Below are 18,136 nucleotides of genomic sequence, written 5' to 3'. Positions count from 1 at the left end.
GGCTCGTCCTGCTCCCAATCAAAGTCCTCGTTCGTAAGCATCCATTCTTGAACCTCGTCCGGGGTCATGTCTGTTGCATCTACAGCAGCCGCCAAGGCGACGATGATCGCCAGGCACCAGCATTGCAGAAGTCTGACTGTTGATGGATACATGCGGACAGAGAATTCGAGAACGGAGATTAAGCAAGAGGCGCCGCTACCAATGAAAGGTCGGGCAATAAAATTATTACTTCATGAAACTCGAGTCTGACGAACTGCTTTGTCGCTTCTGCGTGATCGAATCGGGTCAGTTAGAAAAAGGATCAACTTTGACTTGATTTTGGTAAGCGATTGAGCGTGGCCGCATCAAACCCGCGCGGTGGTTGCGGAGGCAGGCCCAGCGACGAGTTCACCAGCGAGCGGACCCATCGAACTTGCTTTTCTATGGCTCGATTTTAAGCTGACCCGAATATGGTCACAAAATTGTCTAGATGGAACACTACGGATGATACGATGCGCAAAAATCTTGCCCCCCCCCCCCTCTTAAAGGAGAGATTGATAAAGCAGATGCCAGATATGGTATCATTCACCTCATGATATCTGAAAATGACTTCACCCCCTTTTCCATTTCGGGAGCGCGAAGTGATACATCGCTCTATTACTTCTCGTTTGGGTATCAGCTTCCTATACCGTTTTCGCCGCCTTTGTATAAGGCTTTGGGTGCATTTTGTTGGAAAAAAGGTGTTTAATCCCGGAATGGGGCTTTCTTCTTGACTGGGTGTACCCCATGTTACATAAAGAGTGACCGTCACTCTTGCGGACACCTGGTACACGGTACCAGGTGCTCTCAGGGCATGACTATAATACTTAGTTCCAACCTCTAGTTTGAAAAGAACCCAATCTTAGCTTACTTATAAATACATCCATTTACGTCTCCTCTTTCAAGTAGCAAACCGTTCCCACTGAGGCCGGGAACACGTGGACTAGCGCTCTCTCGGGTAGTAAATACCCTTAAGCACTTCCTCTGTGCAAGATGCTGTGTGACCCCGTCACACTGGCGCTTCCCACCGAGCACAACTGCAAAATGCGTGGCTCCTCCGCTATACGTATGCCAGCGCGTGAATGCTAATTGCTAACTGTAATTATGAGGGAAGTTCAGCCAACTTGACATAAGCACAAGTAGAGCCTTGCTGAGAAGCCTTGACAAAAGTAAAATGTGATGAAGTTCTTGACTCTCGGGTCGACACCTTTGTAGATCTTGCAATGTGGCTTCAAATCAAAAGGGATATTGATATTAAGCTTTCCTCTTCCTATCATTCCTGTACTCCCCGTAAAGCTTCCCCATCCCCACGTTCTCCCCCATGTGTGTACCACATGCCAGGTCCAAGGTTCGGTAACAGCCACCGCTCATCGAACACGACCTCGTGCTTGAAGATCAACTTCTAACACTCCTCCTCGTCGACGCTGCACTCAGCCGACTCGGTCACATATTTCACCTTGCGTCCTTAACGCAGCCTACCTAAACCCACACGGCATCAAGGGCAACGACTTCGTCAGGACGTTGGTTCCACCAACGTCACATTCAGCACCTTATAACTCCTGGCCCATGTCGGACGCAGCGGTGTACGTCTGCCTCCAGCGTGTACAAAGACACCCCGCTCTGCTTCTTGCAGATCCAGCTCACCGGCATCCCGTCCACCGTACCCCCCCCACCCCCGACTTTACTTCGCCGTTATCGACAGCAAAGCTCGCGTCTCTGTAGCACAAGACTATACAGGCTCGTCTCACCCTCTATCCCTATTCATCCGCCACTTCAGCTGCTTTGTGCTCCCGAGATACCGCAGTACCCGCTTTGCTAGCCTTCAGACCGTGGTAGTAGGCTCGTGTGTCCGATGTCACACTGTGGTGTAGCGGGATCAGCAAAATCTGCGAGATTGCTGGATTCAACTTCCCACCAGTACCCCAGACACCGACCAATAGAGGGGGCCCCCTATGATCGTAATCTGATGAACGTTTCTCATTTTGCGTACCCGTCGGTACCTCTCGGTAACTTCCGAAAAGGTTAAGTAGTGGAAGCTTGAGCGTCTTGGCAACACGGGGGGGGGTAGTAGTGGAAGATCTTCACTCTACAAGTCCTTCGACTTGTGCAATCTGGTGGTACTTTCCGTCGACTTCGAATCCACAGTGTCACTAATCCAGACAGTGACAGCAGTCATTTCCGGTTTTATTTCTTCTTGAAAAGCAACACAGCACCTTGGGCACTGCGATATCTATATGTGGCCGCGGGCAGCATCCAACCCAGAGCAGACTACCCACCAGCGACTGGAATCTCTTCACGGTTAAAATGCCGTACCACCAGAGACCAGCAGTTACTCCTGCGCCACGTCGCTCTCGTCACTTCACTCCTACCCGATCGGCATACACACTCGATGCGCCATGTCCGTGTCAAATTCCTTTAGCATCTCCTAGCTCGCAATTTCTTGTCGATGTGATATCTTCGTTCCGAATCTTATTTTCCGAAATTTGCAGGTCTACCCGAGTCCGCGGATCCCTGTAGACTGTGTGTGGCAAACCAGACACGACGATCTCGCCCAGCAAGAGCGTTTACGTCATCGGTACCTTGATTGGTGAGACACGCCTTGGGTTGGAGAACGGATCATATTTCTCTGCATTTTTAACAGCACCCCCCCAAAAACTGAGTTCCTGTCGACGGCACTAAACACGACCAGAGCATTCTTTCTCGCACCGACGTCGTAAAGCTACATGCCCACCGTTCTTGGTCGCGACGACGTGCCGCCCACCCTTGTGGGTCAGCGTGTTGTCGTTCTCGTCCAACTTTCCAAACGATATCAAGTTGTATACGACAGCCTCGGCGTGGTACACACGGCACGGGATGTCGAGACCTTTAGTGTCGTAGTGTCCTTCTTCTTGATGCACAGCCGCTCACCGTTGGGTTGCACACACACACACCTCCACTTCGCTAACCAGGCCTTGTCGCTGGCTAGATGTCTACTGTACTCACTGTCCAGAACTCACACTTCGTCGACCGCAGCCGGCTTCTTGTTCACCGGTATGTCCGGTCGGCTCCCTGGTGTGCCAGCCGGGCATACCGCGCGCAGATGACTCACTTGCCCACATTCATGGCACTTGACATTTCTTTGCCACGCGCTCTACCAACCGCTCCACCATTCCTTTCCCAAGGCTTTGGTGGCTGACCGGATCAACCTCTCAGGTCCACGCGAAGTTCGCCGGTTCCTCGGCTTGGTGGAGGTAGCCCGTCCTGATTGTGTCCACTTTCGACACCAAAACGGTGCGCAACTCAGCGGACGCGTACTGGATCCTGTTGTTTAATAGCAGATAGTCGGTATCGCCACCGCGCGCTCCAGATATTGCGACAAGGTACATGCAGTACTCCGACCTGTTGCGTTTGACGTCCTTGGGGTGCCGCGAAGAGCTTCTTTGCCTACGCAGGCATGATGTATGTTTCAAACGTCTCCAGCATATGTTCCATTACCGTATTGCTGCGTTGGTAGCTGCCCCACCACATGTCCACTTGTTTGCTGCAGTACCGGCTTCGGATAAGTAGTGGCTCAGCATGCTCACCTTCACGTCCTCGGTCAACAAGAACCTACATGCTGACTGCGCAAGCTGTACTTGGCAATTGAACTGGTGGTCCCGGTTCAGGACAGCATACATTTCATTGCCATCGAAAGGTCATATCGCTAGCTTCCTCTGGCGTGCGTTCGGGTAGCATCTTGTAATTCTGGTGAAGTGCTTTCTCAGAAAAAGGATATGGGATGTTATTAGCAGTCATTATTTTAGATTAGTGACGACATCAAGTGGATCCGGGGCCGTGTGTGGATCTGGACTATATACAGTGAATCGGGGTCAAGACGGTCGCGATGAAGCTCCAATAGGACGTGAATAGTGTGAGATGATATCCTACATGAGCGATCCAAGAGTGAAGTACCTGGATCCAGACCCTAAACATATGTGTGGGATAGACCCTAAATACCGAATTATCGTAGTCCTAGGGGACGTTTACTCCTAAGGGTCACCAACGAACCAACCAATCGGATCCTTCGATTGTAATACAAATGGCTCCATTACTTACGATAAGGTTCATTCTAATTTTACTTCGGCGGAAGCTAAAAGAACGGAGCCCAACACCACAAAGAAAACGGAAGGCCGTCGAAAAGTATGGTTCGCCCTCGCATCAATGGACCAGGAAAGAAGCGGAAGACCTATCAACGTAGGGCAGTAGAGTATGCGCATAAGAGAGACGTCCTCGACTACATTGACAGCGGTCACAGCCTTGACGAGACAATTTCACAGTTCTACGGCGACTTAAGTGGCTCCGACATTCGTGCTAAGAAAAAACAAATTCACAAGTGGAGCAAGCAGGCTCCAACTATACGTGCTGCATGTGATTCTGGGCGGGGGTGCCACCGAAATCTGCGCGGACTTGGTGAAGCGACTGTGCTCACCAAGGAGGCTGAACGCGCTATCGTAGTGTGGGTGAATTCGCTGCGGAAAGATGGTGCCCCTGTCTCCCGTCTCATGCTTCAACTGCAGGCAAAAGAAGCAGCTGCAGACATTGGCCTTGAAGGCAAATTTGCAGCCACATCAACATGGGTTAAGCTATTTCTTCGTCGCCATAAATTAGCGCTCCGTGCACGTACCAGGCAGGGACAGACGACGCCACAGGATGCTCAAGATGCAGCTACGACATTTCGAGCGCTGGTGCTGCCGACAATCGTCGAAAAGAAGTGTGTACAAGTATACAATGCTGATCAGACGGGTAATATTTTTTTTTATTTTAGTTTTAAAATATTTGTAATGACTTTTCTTCTTGTAGGTGTGAATTTTGAGTATTTACCAAAACAAACCATATCTCAACGTGGAGTGAAAACTGTTTGGGTAAAATGTGCAAATAAAGAGAAGGCTCGAGCTACAGCTATGCTTTTGGCGGACTGGGAAGGCACAAAATTGGCTCCATTCATAGTGTTCAAGTGTCAACCGTCAAAAATTAAGGAAAAAAGGGAAGAGAACCACACTCTGCGCCATGGGTTTAGCCCGACTATGTGGACCCGTGAAATTAATCCACTTCAAGAGCGCTACAATTGTCAAATTTACGGGAACCAGTGCGCATGGTGGAATTCTGATTTGTCTCTGAGATTTCTCAAATATCACTTTGCTGAGCGCACGAACCGAGATGACCACATTTTACTCATATGGGACGATTTCAGCAAGCATTGGACCCCTGAAGTTGAAGAATATGCAGCGTCTATTAACGTTATCCTACTTAAAGTACCGCCGCGTTACACGTACGTATGCCAACCGGCAGATATTTCGTGGAATAACCCCCTAAAAACTAGGTTGCGAGGTCTGTGGATCAACCGGCTGAGAGACCAACTTGTTGCGTATCGAGCCAAGGAGAAGCAGCGCCAGGAGAAAAGGGACAAACTCCAGAGAGATATTATTCGTGTGCGCAAGGATCTAGTGCAAGAGGAAGCAGAGTCTGAAGTTGAGCGACTTCGGAAACAGCATACAGAAGAGCCCTTTAAATTGGAGCCCCCAAAAAGAGAAGACATTACGGAGTGGATATCAAAATGCTGGAACGAGCTTTCAGAAAAGACAATTGTTAGTGGATTTGCAAAAGTAGGCATATTGGCTGATACTCGCCGTGCTGAGCAAGATTTTGACCCATATCCGGGACATATTGATAGCGAGCTTGTCCAAGAGCTGGAAAAATGCAATTTAACTGATGGTCATGTCGACTCTGACGATGATATAGAGTCTGAAGCTGGTACCGGTAGTGATAGCGGTAGCGAATGCTAAATACAGTAATTTGCAGTGAATGCTTCGGTAAAACTATGATTTGCACTCATATGTCGGTGCTCACGATTTGCATCCTTTGCTATTGAAGTGACGCCTAGGACTACGATAATTCGGTAGGGGACTATGGATGATGGATCTTGGGGTGTCGGGGGCTAGGAGAGGGAATAATGGCAGAAGCGACATGAGTTGTAGCAGTGCGACTAAGATTCACCAGGTAGAAGCCCATAACCACCCTAGAGGTGATTGGGGCCACCCTGTACGTGTGGATCGAGTGGGAATCCAAAGGAGGAAGGGATATAGACACCATCTGAAGGTGGATCGGGCATAGATGGCTGGCAGGAAGACAAGATCCACCACTACGTAGTCTAGGTCCAATAGTCCCATGTCCGGATCTAGTGAATCGAGGATCCCATTCTAGGTGACTGGGATTTGTAGTAAAAGGGTGGTGGATACAATGGATCTTGAACTTCCGTGGGGCGATGGAGAATGCAAACACTCAACACATGGTGTTGGATGACTGGATGGATCGGTTCCACTGAGTTTGGACGACAACGTACACCGGCAGTAAGGTGGACTAATATATATGGATTTAAGCTAGTATACCCATAATCCTACGACATTACGATGATTACGCTCCGGGTCCAAGATATCTGGCACTGATACAGCTGGTGGGATGGGGCAAGGGGGGAAAAGACAAGTAGCCAGGATTGGCAGAGGATTTAGTGAGTAAAGGACAGAGGGGATATATATCCAGGCTGGGGGGGGGTAGCTTTAAATCAGACCTCAATTTCCTTTGTGCTACCCAAGTGCCTTTCTGCTCTCAAGAATCGGAGCTACATTAGCCGTGCAAGCTCGGTGAAAGTTGGGAACAGCAGATCTAGTGTTGGTAGTGGTAGCTGGAAAATACAGTGGCCATATCCTACCACCTAGTGAGCTTTGCTTATACACGTGCATTTCTACAAGGTTAACCACATTTACTACTTAGTCGGATGGCTCCCGACGCTTAAAATCTCGCTATATGAAGTGGTGAGTACGTCGAAAAGGAATCAAAAGCGAGAGAACACACCCGCAAGGCAGCCCTACGACCAGGTCACGGATCTAGAACCCGGATATACCAAGCTTAAATACTCGCTTGGGATCTGGAAACAATAGTGGACGCAAAGGGAAGATAATACCACTACTGCTCCACCCTATCCATACATCTCGCAAAGGCACCCAAACTTCACCACTTGAGCTTATTGGAACCATCAAAGAGAGCAAGGTCCCGTCCTACCGACGGGTACACAAGGTGAGTAAAGCTCAGCAGATCACGGATCGCCGGCGGGCCCCGCCGCTAGTCGGTGTGGCTCTAAGTGTTTTTTTCGGTATCAGGGGCTTCCTGAGGAAGCGTGGCTGTGCATTGTTTGGTATTTTTGATCAGGTCTAAGGTAAAGGAGGGAAAGAAGGGCTTTATCATTTGTTTCGAAGTCTTCACACAGCGCTGTCCATTTTGTTAGAAGACGTTCGCGAGCACGAGGTAGTGCACGACGAGGAAGCGACGAGCAGGTGCTGCTGCCGAACCTTGGACCTGGAATGTAGTGCACACAAGGTGGAAAACGTGAGCTGGTAGCTCTTCACGGGGATGGCAGGAAAGATAGGGGAGGGTAAGACATAATCCTACTCTCTCTCTCTTTTGTGTTGTAAACCACATTACGTAGTCAACAAAAGTGCCGACCCGAGCGTCAAGCACTTTGAACGCCAATGAACGTTGATGAAGTCGTTCGCGACGACGCACGAGCGCCAGCATTCGCTACCGGTCGCGAAAGGATCGGTACACAGAAGATAATTGTACCATCGTCACTGGCGAAATGGGTGACGGTGCCGATACTGTCGGCCAGACCCAAGGCATCAGTAATGACCAAGCATCATATGTACTGGAGGTCAAGCGTGGGCTTGCTGGGAGACTCGAGAAGCTTGACGAGTCTCAGTCGAAGATCAAAAAGAGGCTGAGTGACGAAAAGAATCGTGCGCGCGCCGTCGCCCGCCCCTGACGCCGTCGATGAACTCGAGTCCGCTCGCATCGGGACTGGGCCGCGGCACATGCCAGCTCACAAACTCGCTGTCAGGGCCTCGATAGACGACGATCCCACACCAGGCGACGGCGCCATCCCGGCTGACCGAAGTACTGCGGTGGCGCCGTCGGTGTATCACTCTCTGATTTACAGCGATATTCGCTGCAGCACAAGGTACTCAGGATGCTTGACCAGGACTAGGGCCTCAGCAATTATATTGTGTAGCGGGATCAGCAAAATCACTGCGATTGCTGTATCCAACTTACCAACAGAGTCCAGTGGGCAGTAGTTTTTCCATAAATATTTCAAATAATTTAATCAGAAATATGATTAGAGCTTAGAATTAAATATTTCATTTATACTTTTTTGAATTCATTGTTTAAAATTTTATTTATTGTTTTAGAAATATATTTATAAAATAAAAAGCAAATTATTTAGTAATAATTAAACTTTAAATTGCCTTTCACATTCTGTTTTTATCCCATAGACCTTTGAGGAGCTCCGACCAGATACCGGTATGCCGTTTTGGTCCCTTACTAAGTTAAAAAATAAGCGACTTTTTGCGGATAAACAAGCATGAAAATAACATCGAAATATATCGATAGGATACGGGAGATGCCCTTTTAACTCGCAAAAATGACTGAGCTATTTATATGTCCCAAAACGTAGGTGGTCAAGTAAGAAACGCCTTGTTTCTTATGAAACTAGGCCTATTCACGAGTGGCCCACGACTTCTCCAGCTACTTTTCTTATTAATGGAGCATCATTTCCTGCCGCGGCTAAACACTCTGGGGATGATTTCGTCGAGCTGCTGCTTCTGGCTTGAAATGAGCTTTCGTAAAGTTTACATTTAATTTAGTCAGAGCCTAGATTTTTGGTCGGAGGTGGGCACATAAGGAAATATGTGGAAGGGTTCTCTTTCTTGAATTTCCGATATTTAAGAAATTTCTTGGTGAGTGGGGTGAGGTGCATTTTGAATGCTTGAAGTAAGAAGCTACGACACGATCACTATCGTTAACTAGACTTAACACTCTCTCGACATGTATTGATCTTCGGCAGCATTACCACTGTGGGTGCGATCGGTGCAGCAACTAGAGTGCTATACCACTGTGAGTGCGATCGGTGCAACAGCTAGAGTGATACGCACGCCGCGAGTGTCGACTTCTGCGCCTGCAGCGGCTCCTTTCGTGACTAAATTTCCGACCGCATACCACTGAAGTCGTCCATTGCACAAGAGAGAAGAACCGTTGCACTACTGGGCTCCTCTTCTCGACTACACACGCCAATTCTCATAAGACGCCTTGCTTCGAGCTCAATATCTCTAAAGTGGTATCAACTTCTAAATCCATACAATCGAACGGTGGACCACCGTCGGTGGTCACTACAGTGACGCATCTCCGTGATGGGTCTGCTCCATGTCCATTGATGACCCGAGATTTCGATGACTCTCGTCATCTTCGACAGTACCACAGCATACAGACTCCTCAACACGACCGACTTCTACCCCTGCACCCTTCGACGCATTGTCAACTCGCTGGTCATGCTCGAATAGAATCCTCACTTGCAAATCTACCGCCTCCCGCCGAAGCCTTCCAAGACCACCCTTAACCATGGCGACGGAGACTCCGAGGGCGCAAACCAATACTGCTTTTGAGCAGTTCGAAAAACCATCGCCCAATGTGGTCCCCAAGGGCGAAGACGTCGAGCCCAAACGCCGGTGGTGCTGTAGCCAGAAGGTCTGGGCCATCACGCTCATGGTTGTGGGCTCTCTGACTGCCATTTTAGGCATCTTGTACGGCACCGCTTTGCCCGCGTACGTCAACAAGGCCGTGAAGGACGAAGTTGTGCATTGTTCCGACTCGGAGGTGGCAAAGGAGAGCTATCTGGACCCGTACGGAGATTGCGATGACTGCTCGCCCTACTACGTGTCCGTGTACATGCTTAATGCCACCAACGCCGACGAATATCTCGCCACGAACGCCAAACTGAAAGTCCAAGAGATGGGACCCTACGTCTACCGCCGCCGCGAGATCAAGCTGGACGTGACTCTATCGGACGACGCCTCCACCGTCACCTACAAGACATACACATACCACACGTACGAGCCCGACAAGAGTTGCGACGGTTGCTCCGATACAGATGAAATCGTGAGCTTCGACACCGGTTACTTCAGCATCATTGCGGCCACCGGCGGCGAGTTTAATCTGCTGGCTAGTATTGCTGCTCAGTCCTTCGCCTCAAATTCAACCTTGAGTGAGATCCAAGAGATCATCAGTGAGTACGGCGAGCAGATAATGCGGTGGATGAACGGCCTCAATTCGTTGGACCCCGCAGCCATGAAGACGGTGACCAACAACAACACCGTGCTGACCTTCCTAGCCGCCGGCCCGGAGGCCATCGCCGGCCTGGATCTCTCCGGGTTCGTTTACAGTGGCCTCTTCGTCAAGCGCACAGCGTCGCAGTGGGCCTTGGGCTATCCAAGTATGTTGGCCGGTCTCATTCTGGGCTCCAACTACCTCAACACATGCGTGCCCACCATGAACGCCCAGTGCGCGTCTTGCAGTGGAGACGAGTGTTTGTCCATTTCAGCTGCCTGCTCCCAATGTACGAAGGGTGCTGCTCTTATGGCGGTGAACACCGTCACTTGTAGTATCATCGAATCCATCTATGCTGCTGAGTACGGTGAGACGGAAGCTGCCAGTTTTGTTGGTACCACGTGCAATTTGTGTGAAAAGGTGGGGCTCTGTGCTGCTCCTCTGCCAGGTGTCGCTGAGAGCTCCGGCTTAGACTACTCGCAAGCTGCACCCGACGCATCGTCACTCCTAGACTACGTCAAACGTACAGGATGTGACGATCCGACCAAGATCGGGACGTACGTGGAGTACAACGGCCTCACCGTCGCACCTGTGTGGGTGGATCTGGGCGAACGGCGTAACCCGACGCTGGCTGAGCTCACTGCGTTCTCCAGTTACGCCAACTGTGCGTCTCCTGTCGCCAACGTTACGTGCTTTGAAGTATCGGGTACCGACGGTGCGGCACTCAAACCTGGAGGGGTCACCATCAGCGGCATGGCTAAACACACTACCGCCGACTCCTTCAACTCGTACACGGGGTCTATCAAGGTCTACACCACCATCTCGAGTATGGACACGGAAGTCGACTTCAACGGCGTGTCGCTGCATCGCTTCGGCACACCGAGCGACACCTTCAATTACACAGACGAGAACGCCAAACTTGGCACGGGTGTCCCCGTTGATGGGTTGCATCAGTTGAGCTTCGTCACGGGTTTCTTGACTTACATGTCTGGCCCGTTCTTCATCTTCAGCAACACATCACTGCTTGATGCTGTGGAGATGACCAACACCAACGGCACGGTGGTGACGGCTGACTACATGTACGAGTCGGACGGAAGTCTCGTTGAGAGCTTACACAGTGCGTACGGCACATTCGTCGACATAGAGTCGGGCACGGGACAGACAATGAGCGCTCGGAAGCGGTCTCAGATCTCGTACGCTGTGGCTGCCTCGAGTGTCGTGCCCAACGCGTCCATGAGCGACTTGGTGTGGCCGACGCTGCCGACGGAAGTGGTTCTACCCACGTACTGGGTGGAGGAGGCAGGCGAAGCCAAGGACAGCGTGCTGGACACGTTCAAGAGCACGCTCACTCTCGTCAAGACGTTCCTGCCGGGCCTCATCGTGCTAATCATTGTCGGCGTCCTTGAGGCTGCAGGAGGATTCTTCCTGTGGCGTCGATACAAGCAGAAGCTCGAGGTGCTGCGCTATGGCAGCGTCATATGAGCAACGGCTATTGAGGGAGGAAGCGAACCCACGTATATCTTCATGTAAGCACATGCACAGTCTACAGTAATAAGTTTGAAAATATACCTCACTTTTGTCAATAGAATTCAATATCTTCTGTACATTCCGGGACTGGGCCTCGTTTTAAATGTAGATAGAGTTACTTACTATCTTATCCAAACCTTTAGAGATCCTTAGCGAACAACACCACATCGCGATACTGTACTGTACATGTATATCCGATACAGAGCGATGACTGAAGTCGCCGCCCAACCGACCAAAATCGGGATAAAAAAAATCGAGAGCTGTTACTATAGTCACAGTTGGGAACTGAAAATCCCTCCTAGACGCACACGCAAAGTAGGAAGAACAGACACACACTGGGCGGCAAAAGCCACCTTTAGGCACTGGGTATATTAGCAGCAAATTCTCAAATGCAAATTCTCAATCGCTCCAATCCTTCTCTTTGTACCCATTGTCTCACACAATACAAACTTCAAGCGCCTTTTTGTAGACCGCAACCGGAGTCGTTCCTACAACACAACTACAACGTCACGACATCAGGTTGAGAGCAACACAATCGGTTGTTGTGTTGCTACGTAATTTATCTACGTTTTCTGAAAATTTCCGACTAAATTGAAAATTCGCAAGATCCAGTTTTCGCACTTAAGTACGATCCCCCAAATCATTTCCAGCCTCCCATTTTTGTATTTTGAATACAGACACGAGAAACCAGCCTCCAGCAAGTATGACACCAGCGAAGAAGGGTTGGCAGGCAAACGCGCGCCCCTTAAGCTCAGCGACGAGAGCTAAGGGAGGGAAGGACGTGACGAAGGAAGGGGAGACCGTCGAAGCCACCACGCGCGAGCTCGCTGAGAATTGACGCACCTGGTAAGTCGCGTTTGTATTAAGTTTCTAAATCGATTTACCAACACAACGCTGATGTCACTTTTAGCTGCTGATGCAGCTACGTACTCTTCTCCTGGACCAATGGTAACCAAGCCTGCAAGAGCGCCCGGGCAGAACACGTCGGGTAAGCTGTTGCCATGTGACGTAGTGTATCGTGTCTGCTTACCCGCTTTGTTTCTTTTGTTTTTGCGCTGCATTAAGCGCAAGATGCGTCCTCTGGGCCGTTCGACACGAGCACACAAGCGCCAAATGCTACCCTACGCGAGCGTAAACCCATCGACTACGTGTTTGCTGTCCAAGGCTTTGCAGTGGACGATGACAATGATGAGGATTATGACCCGGAGCGCGATCCTGCCGACGGACGGGACGATGCTCTCGAAGATATCCCCAGTACTATTCGGACCGTCGATCAAGGACGTCACGCAGAAACCAGCATCGACAGGCTCAAAGACAATACGGACAATGCCAAGGAAGCCAACGATGGAGAGGACTTCGACGACAAAAGGAAGTGCGATGGCGAACAACATGTGACGGGTACGCCAAGTCAGTTACGTTACCTGAAAATACTAATTGTCACTGCTCTAAATTACTAGGTTTTGAGGCATCCATTCTACGCTTTGTGCAAGCTGCGCGAGAGGAGGCCGAGAAAGCTGCTCGAGAGGAGGCCGAGAAAGCTGCTCGAGAGGAGGCCGAGAAAGCTGCTCGAGAGGAGGCCGAGAAAGCTGCTCGAGAGGAGGCCGAGAAAGCTGCGCGAAAGGAGGCCGAGAAAGAGGTTGCGAGCAGTCATACAGCTGCTGAAGACGACATGAAGCCGGTATCTGGACAGGGGCACATTAAGGCAATCGATGGTGCCACGGAAATCACTGTCGAAAATGGCACAGCGGATGCCAATACTGCGATTCGTGACGCCGGCGGGTCCGTACTACACAAAGTCAACCTCAATGAAACCAATCAGGAACTCACTTTGTGTACGTTTACATTTGTGTTGCTTGTTAAGTTGCTGCGTATGTTGTTGGTTATGTTGCTGACTATGTTGCTTATGTGTTGCTTCATATGTTGCTACAAATATTTTTGCTTTATTGTTAAAGGCTCGGGATCTGAAAGAAAGCACACAAAAAAACGGGTTCATTCCCAGATCGACGAGCCAGAAATGAGTACAGACCCGACAGCTAAGAAGACTCGTAAAAGCACAGATCCCGTTCCCAAGCCAATTGCGCAAGTCCACACAGCTCGCAAGCCTATACGTCGAACGAAAACTTGGCAAATTCGGGAAACCATGAAGAAATCCCACACATCAGCGACAAATTATGTGCCGGAGCTCCCGAAGAAAGCATTTAAAGACTGGAGTGAGTTCAATGACATACTGGCCGATTACGCGGCGAAGAACTACTTGTGTTACCGGGTTAGAAGCTCGGAAACCCGGGCCAAGTACAACAGGTACATGAACTCATTGTTTGATTATATTTGTGTTTTCTTACATTATGTATGGGTGTATGATTTATTGTAGCCGACATGGAATTACACAGCTTCCATTAAAGATGACGCACAGTTTTTAGCGGATGTGGTGCACTCACGGATCGTCACAAGAATCCCGCGGCAAAGGCCGCCGTGACTACGATTTACGCTTTACCGGTTGTGAAGCAGGTTTCCTCGTTCGCTCTGAGCGTGTCGTCGTGGATGGTCAAGCCACATGGCAAGTGATCGTTGCACCAGGAACGGAGGTGAGTCTCTGTTTAAGTACCCTGTTAGAAAGAGATATTAATATCTGATTGATTCACAGATATCGCTACACAACCACAAGACCAATAAAACAACCTACGACTCGTATCGTGGGGCGAAGTCAATGCCACTCACCCCGCAAGTCCGCCAAGAACTTGGTCTTTTGACCGAGAAGAAGACGCGCACGGCTGACATTAATCGATACTTGTCGGACAAGCTAGGTGGGTGCTACTATTAGGCCACTTGCAGTTGTATATTTATTCTGACGTATTTTTTCAATTTAATGATAATTTTGATATGATTTCGGATACAGATATGGTGCTGACGCCTCAGCTGACAAGAAATCTTGTGCGACAAGTGCTCGGCGAGTCGAGTACTGAGAGATCCAAGGTTTCCCTGGGCAATTTTGCCGACAAGGATAGTGGTAATGATGTACTTCTCGTCCAGGATCAGCTTGATATTACTTGCATCATTGCGATGCAATCGTCAATTCAGAAGACATGCTTCGAGACCTGGGGAGACAGCTTGGTCATGGACTGGACACATGGAACCAACAATCTGGGGTACCATTTAGGTATGTCCAACTCAGTTGTTTGTAGTTCTGATGAAAAAAACATTAAAAAAATTAACTAAATGTGTCACCGTTCTATAGGCAGTCTTGTTGCAACATCAGCAACGGGAAGAGGAATTCCAGTTATTGATTTCCTTGCTCTTGATCAGAAGGCAGCTACGATGAAGTACATCATCGAATTTTTCAAGCAGAAAAACCCGACTTGGCGCAGTGTTCAAAGTGTCGTCATCGATAAGGACTTTGTCGAATGGCGGGTTCTTGAGAAAGCTTTCCCGAACGCTAAGATACTTCTGTGTCAATTTCACGCGTTGCCGTATTGGCGGAAGGTCTGCCGACGTCCCAAATATGATCTGAAGATGGCTCAAAGAGATGCGATGGAGACTGCCTTTGCGAAATTGATTTATTGGTAAGAATTTTTAATGTTGTGTTGCTTTCTGTGTTGCTTATTTTATTTATTACCTATGTCTCCAGCAACTCACAGTCTAGGTTTGACGCTGAAGTAGACGTGTTTACCCGGAGGTGTGAAGAAGCGTGCCTCAAGCTGCTGGAGTATTTTCAAAGAAACTGGAAACCATGTAGTTCCATGTGGGCAAACCACGCTCGAGGAAAATGCTTCACTGTTGGTAATACGACGACCAACCGCATCGAGCCTAATTGGAATCAGCTAAAGCTGCTCCTTGGGAAGAAACCGCGAATTGACTTCACGATTAGTGGTGTATTGGCACACCAGTCAACGGTTATTCGACAGCAGATCGCTGCCATGCGCAAGCACTCGACTACTAATCGCCAACCAGTTCGGGTCCCCACGTTTCTTTCTCTTTTGGCGAAACACATGAACGACGACACTCTAGCGAAAGTGCGGGACCAGTGGGATTATTTCATGGTGATTTTGGCTCAGAACACATTTGCCAAACGACTAAGTGACGTGGGTCAATGGGAGTCAAGCACGCAAGGAAGCATTTTCCAGTGTAACGACTTCGAGTGGAGCTGTTCCTGCCTATTTTATTGCACCTACCATCTACCTTGCCAGCATCTGATGTATATCGCCGCGCAAATTCACCAGTTTGAAAAAATGCCGGCTTCGAGTATTCGGCCACGTTGGAGCATGACAGAAATGGCGAAGCTTGATGAAGCCTTCAGCCGTGGGATAGCGTCGTTGCAGTCAGTTCAAGACAATGTGGTGAAGTGCTTTCTCAGAAATAAGAGAATGGGCCTGACGCGGGGTCACTATCCCGAATCAGTGACAATTTCAAGTGATTAGAGAGGATTTGGGTTGGTGGCACGGATGCAAGTTGCCTGTGGTGGATTAGCCATGACGAGCGGCACCCCGTATGAAATGACGATGGATCTGGTATGAGCGATGTACGAGAAGACAAGATCCACCAAGACTTATCTCGGATCCACCCTTACCGGGATTCACTTAGGTGGATATGGGATACACTATGTACCAGTGGATCGAGTGTGGATCCTATGAAGGAATGGTGGTAGGTGTCATCCGAAGGTGGATCTAATAGCCACGGCTAACGAGGAGTCGAGATCCACCGCGAGGTACCCCGGATCCCATACCTCCGAGTTCGGATCCATGGAGGAAGGATCCCGCCTTGAGGGACCTGGATCCAGGGTATAGGGATGATGGATGCAGTGGATCTCGAACTTTCGTGGGACCAAGGAGATCACAGAAGGTTGCAAGATGATGTTGGATGATTGGAGAGCTCGGATCCACGGCGAGTGTACAATTACAGTGAGGTGGATCCAAGCGACCTGGATCCGGATGAGTGTACCCATAATAGGGTGACCATAATGATTACGTCGTGGATCCGGTGGATCTGAAGATAACACAGCTGGGATGATGGGTCAAGGGAAGAAGGGACATGCAGCCGAGCCTGGTAAGGGATTTAGCAGATGAAAGACATAGAAGGTAGAAATCCAGGCAGGTATAGGCTTAAATATCAATACAGAACTCAATTTGCACAGTATCACGCAAGTGCCTTCCTGCCCTCAAGAACCGGAACTACATTGGCCGTACGAGCTCGGAGAAGGTTGGGAATTACGAATCTAGTGTTGTTAGTGATAACTGGATAATACATTGGCCAGATCCTACAACCTAGTGAGCTTTTCCTTTACTTGTGCAGATCCGACAGGTTAACCGAATTTACTACTTGGTCGGTTACACCCTAGAGGCTCTCAACTTTCAAGATCCCGTCACAGGAGGCGGCAAGTACGACGCAAAGGAACTTCAAAGGCAAGAGAACACACCCGTAAGGCAACCCTACGGCCAGATCCACGATCTAGGCCCCGGATCCATAAGCTCGAATATTCGCTTAGGATTCGGAACAATCCACGGACGCAGAGTGAAGATTTTCCACTGCTGCTCCACCCCATCCCCACGTCTCGCCAAGACACTCAAGCTTCACCACTTGAACTCTTCGGAAGTTACCGAGAGAGCAAGATCCCGCCCTACCGACGGGTACACAAGGTGAGGAAAGTTCAGCAGAACACGGATCATCGGAGGACCCCCTCCGTTAGTCGGTGTCTGGGCGCACTTGGTAAGTTGGATCTGGCAATCTCGCAGATTTTGCTGATCCCGCTACACCACAATGGTGCGCGTGCCCGGATCTTTTGGTGACTCGGGATTTCACCGTGAGTCCCAAGAAGATGCTCAAGTGAAGATTGAGCCAGGGGAAGAGGCGTCGTCGGAAGTCGGATCGACGAAGACGCTGCTGAATGAAACAAGATCCGCGGATCGATGGAGTTTTAGGAGGAACTCTGTCGACGGAAGAGAGGTGGATCCGGATCCGGATCTAGAAGAAAAACCTCTCTATCCTCCCCAGGTCCCCTCGGGGACCCCTGCGGATCTTGACTTGCGTCAAGATCCGCTAACAAAACAAGGGAAAGTGAAGGCGAAACGGTATGCATTTGCAGATTCACCGGTTAAGCCAACACCGTACCTAAAACCAAGCCCGCTAGTCGAAGAAACGAGAAAGAAGACGAAAACGAGTAAGACTACGCGGAAGAAGATGCAAGCTCCAGAGTCGGAAGAAGACCAAGCGGGATCCAGGTCAAGCTGGTCCGACAAGGATCTCGAGATTTGAACGCTGGTAGTATCAGCCTGTCTGTGGTAAGTGGTAGTGCGGATGTGGGTGGGGTCGTCAAAGTGACGGCGGGTGCGAGCTCACTAGCTACCGGCACGGGTGGTGCTGTATCTGTAGCTGGCGGTGGCGCAACTACAGCGGGTGGCGTCAGCGTTGCCGGAGGTGCTGGCACCGGCAG

At 49.8% G+C, this 18,136-nt stretch overlaps 1 protein-coding gene across 1 annotated transcript; it reads left to right on the top strand.

Annotated features, from left to right (window-relative positions):
- Nucleotides 1–9,441: 9,441 nt before the first annotated feature.
- PITG_12545 (croquemort-like mating protein M82, putative) lies at nucleotides 9,442–11,773 on the top strand (the record flags this gene model as incomplete). The annotated part of the gene is made up of 1 exon (XM_002900377.1): nucleotides 9,442–11,773. One exon carries the CDS (start codon nucleotides 9,481–9,483, stop codon nucleotides 11,665–11,667), a length of 2,187 nt encoding a protein of 728 aa, XP_002900423.1.
- Nucleotides 11,774–18,136: the final 6,363 nt, after the last annotated feature.

This window comes from Phytophthora infestans, genomic scaffold, assembly GCF_000142945.1.
Source record: "Phytophthora infestans T30-4 supercont1.26 genomic scaffold, whole genome shotgun sequence".
Taxonomy (NCBI): Eukaryota; Oomycota; class Peronosporomycetes; order Peronosporales; family Peronosporaceae; genus Phytophthora; species Phytophthora infestans.
Note: the sequence above shows the minus strand (reverse complement) of the source record. Positions and strands in the feature narration are given on the sequence as shown.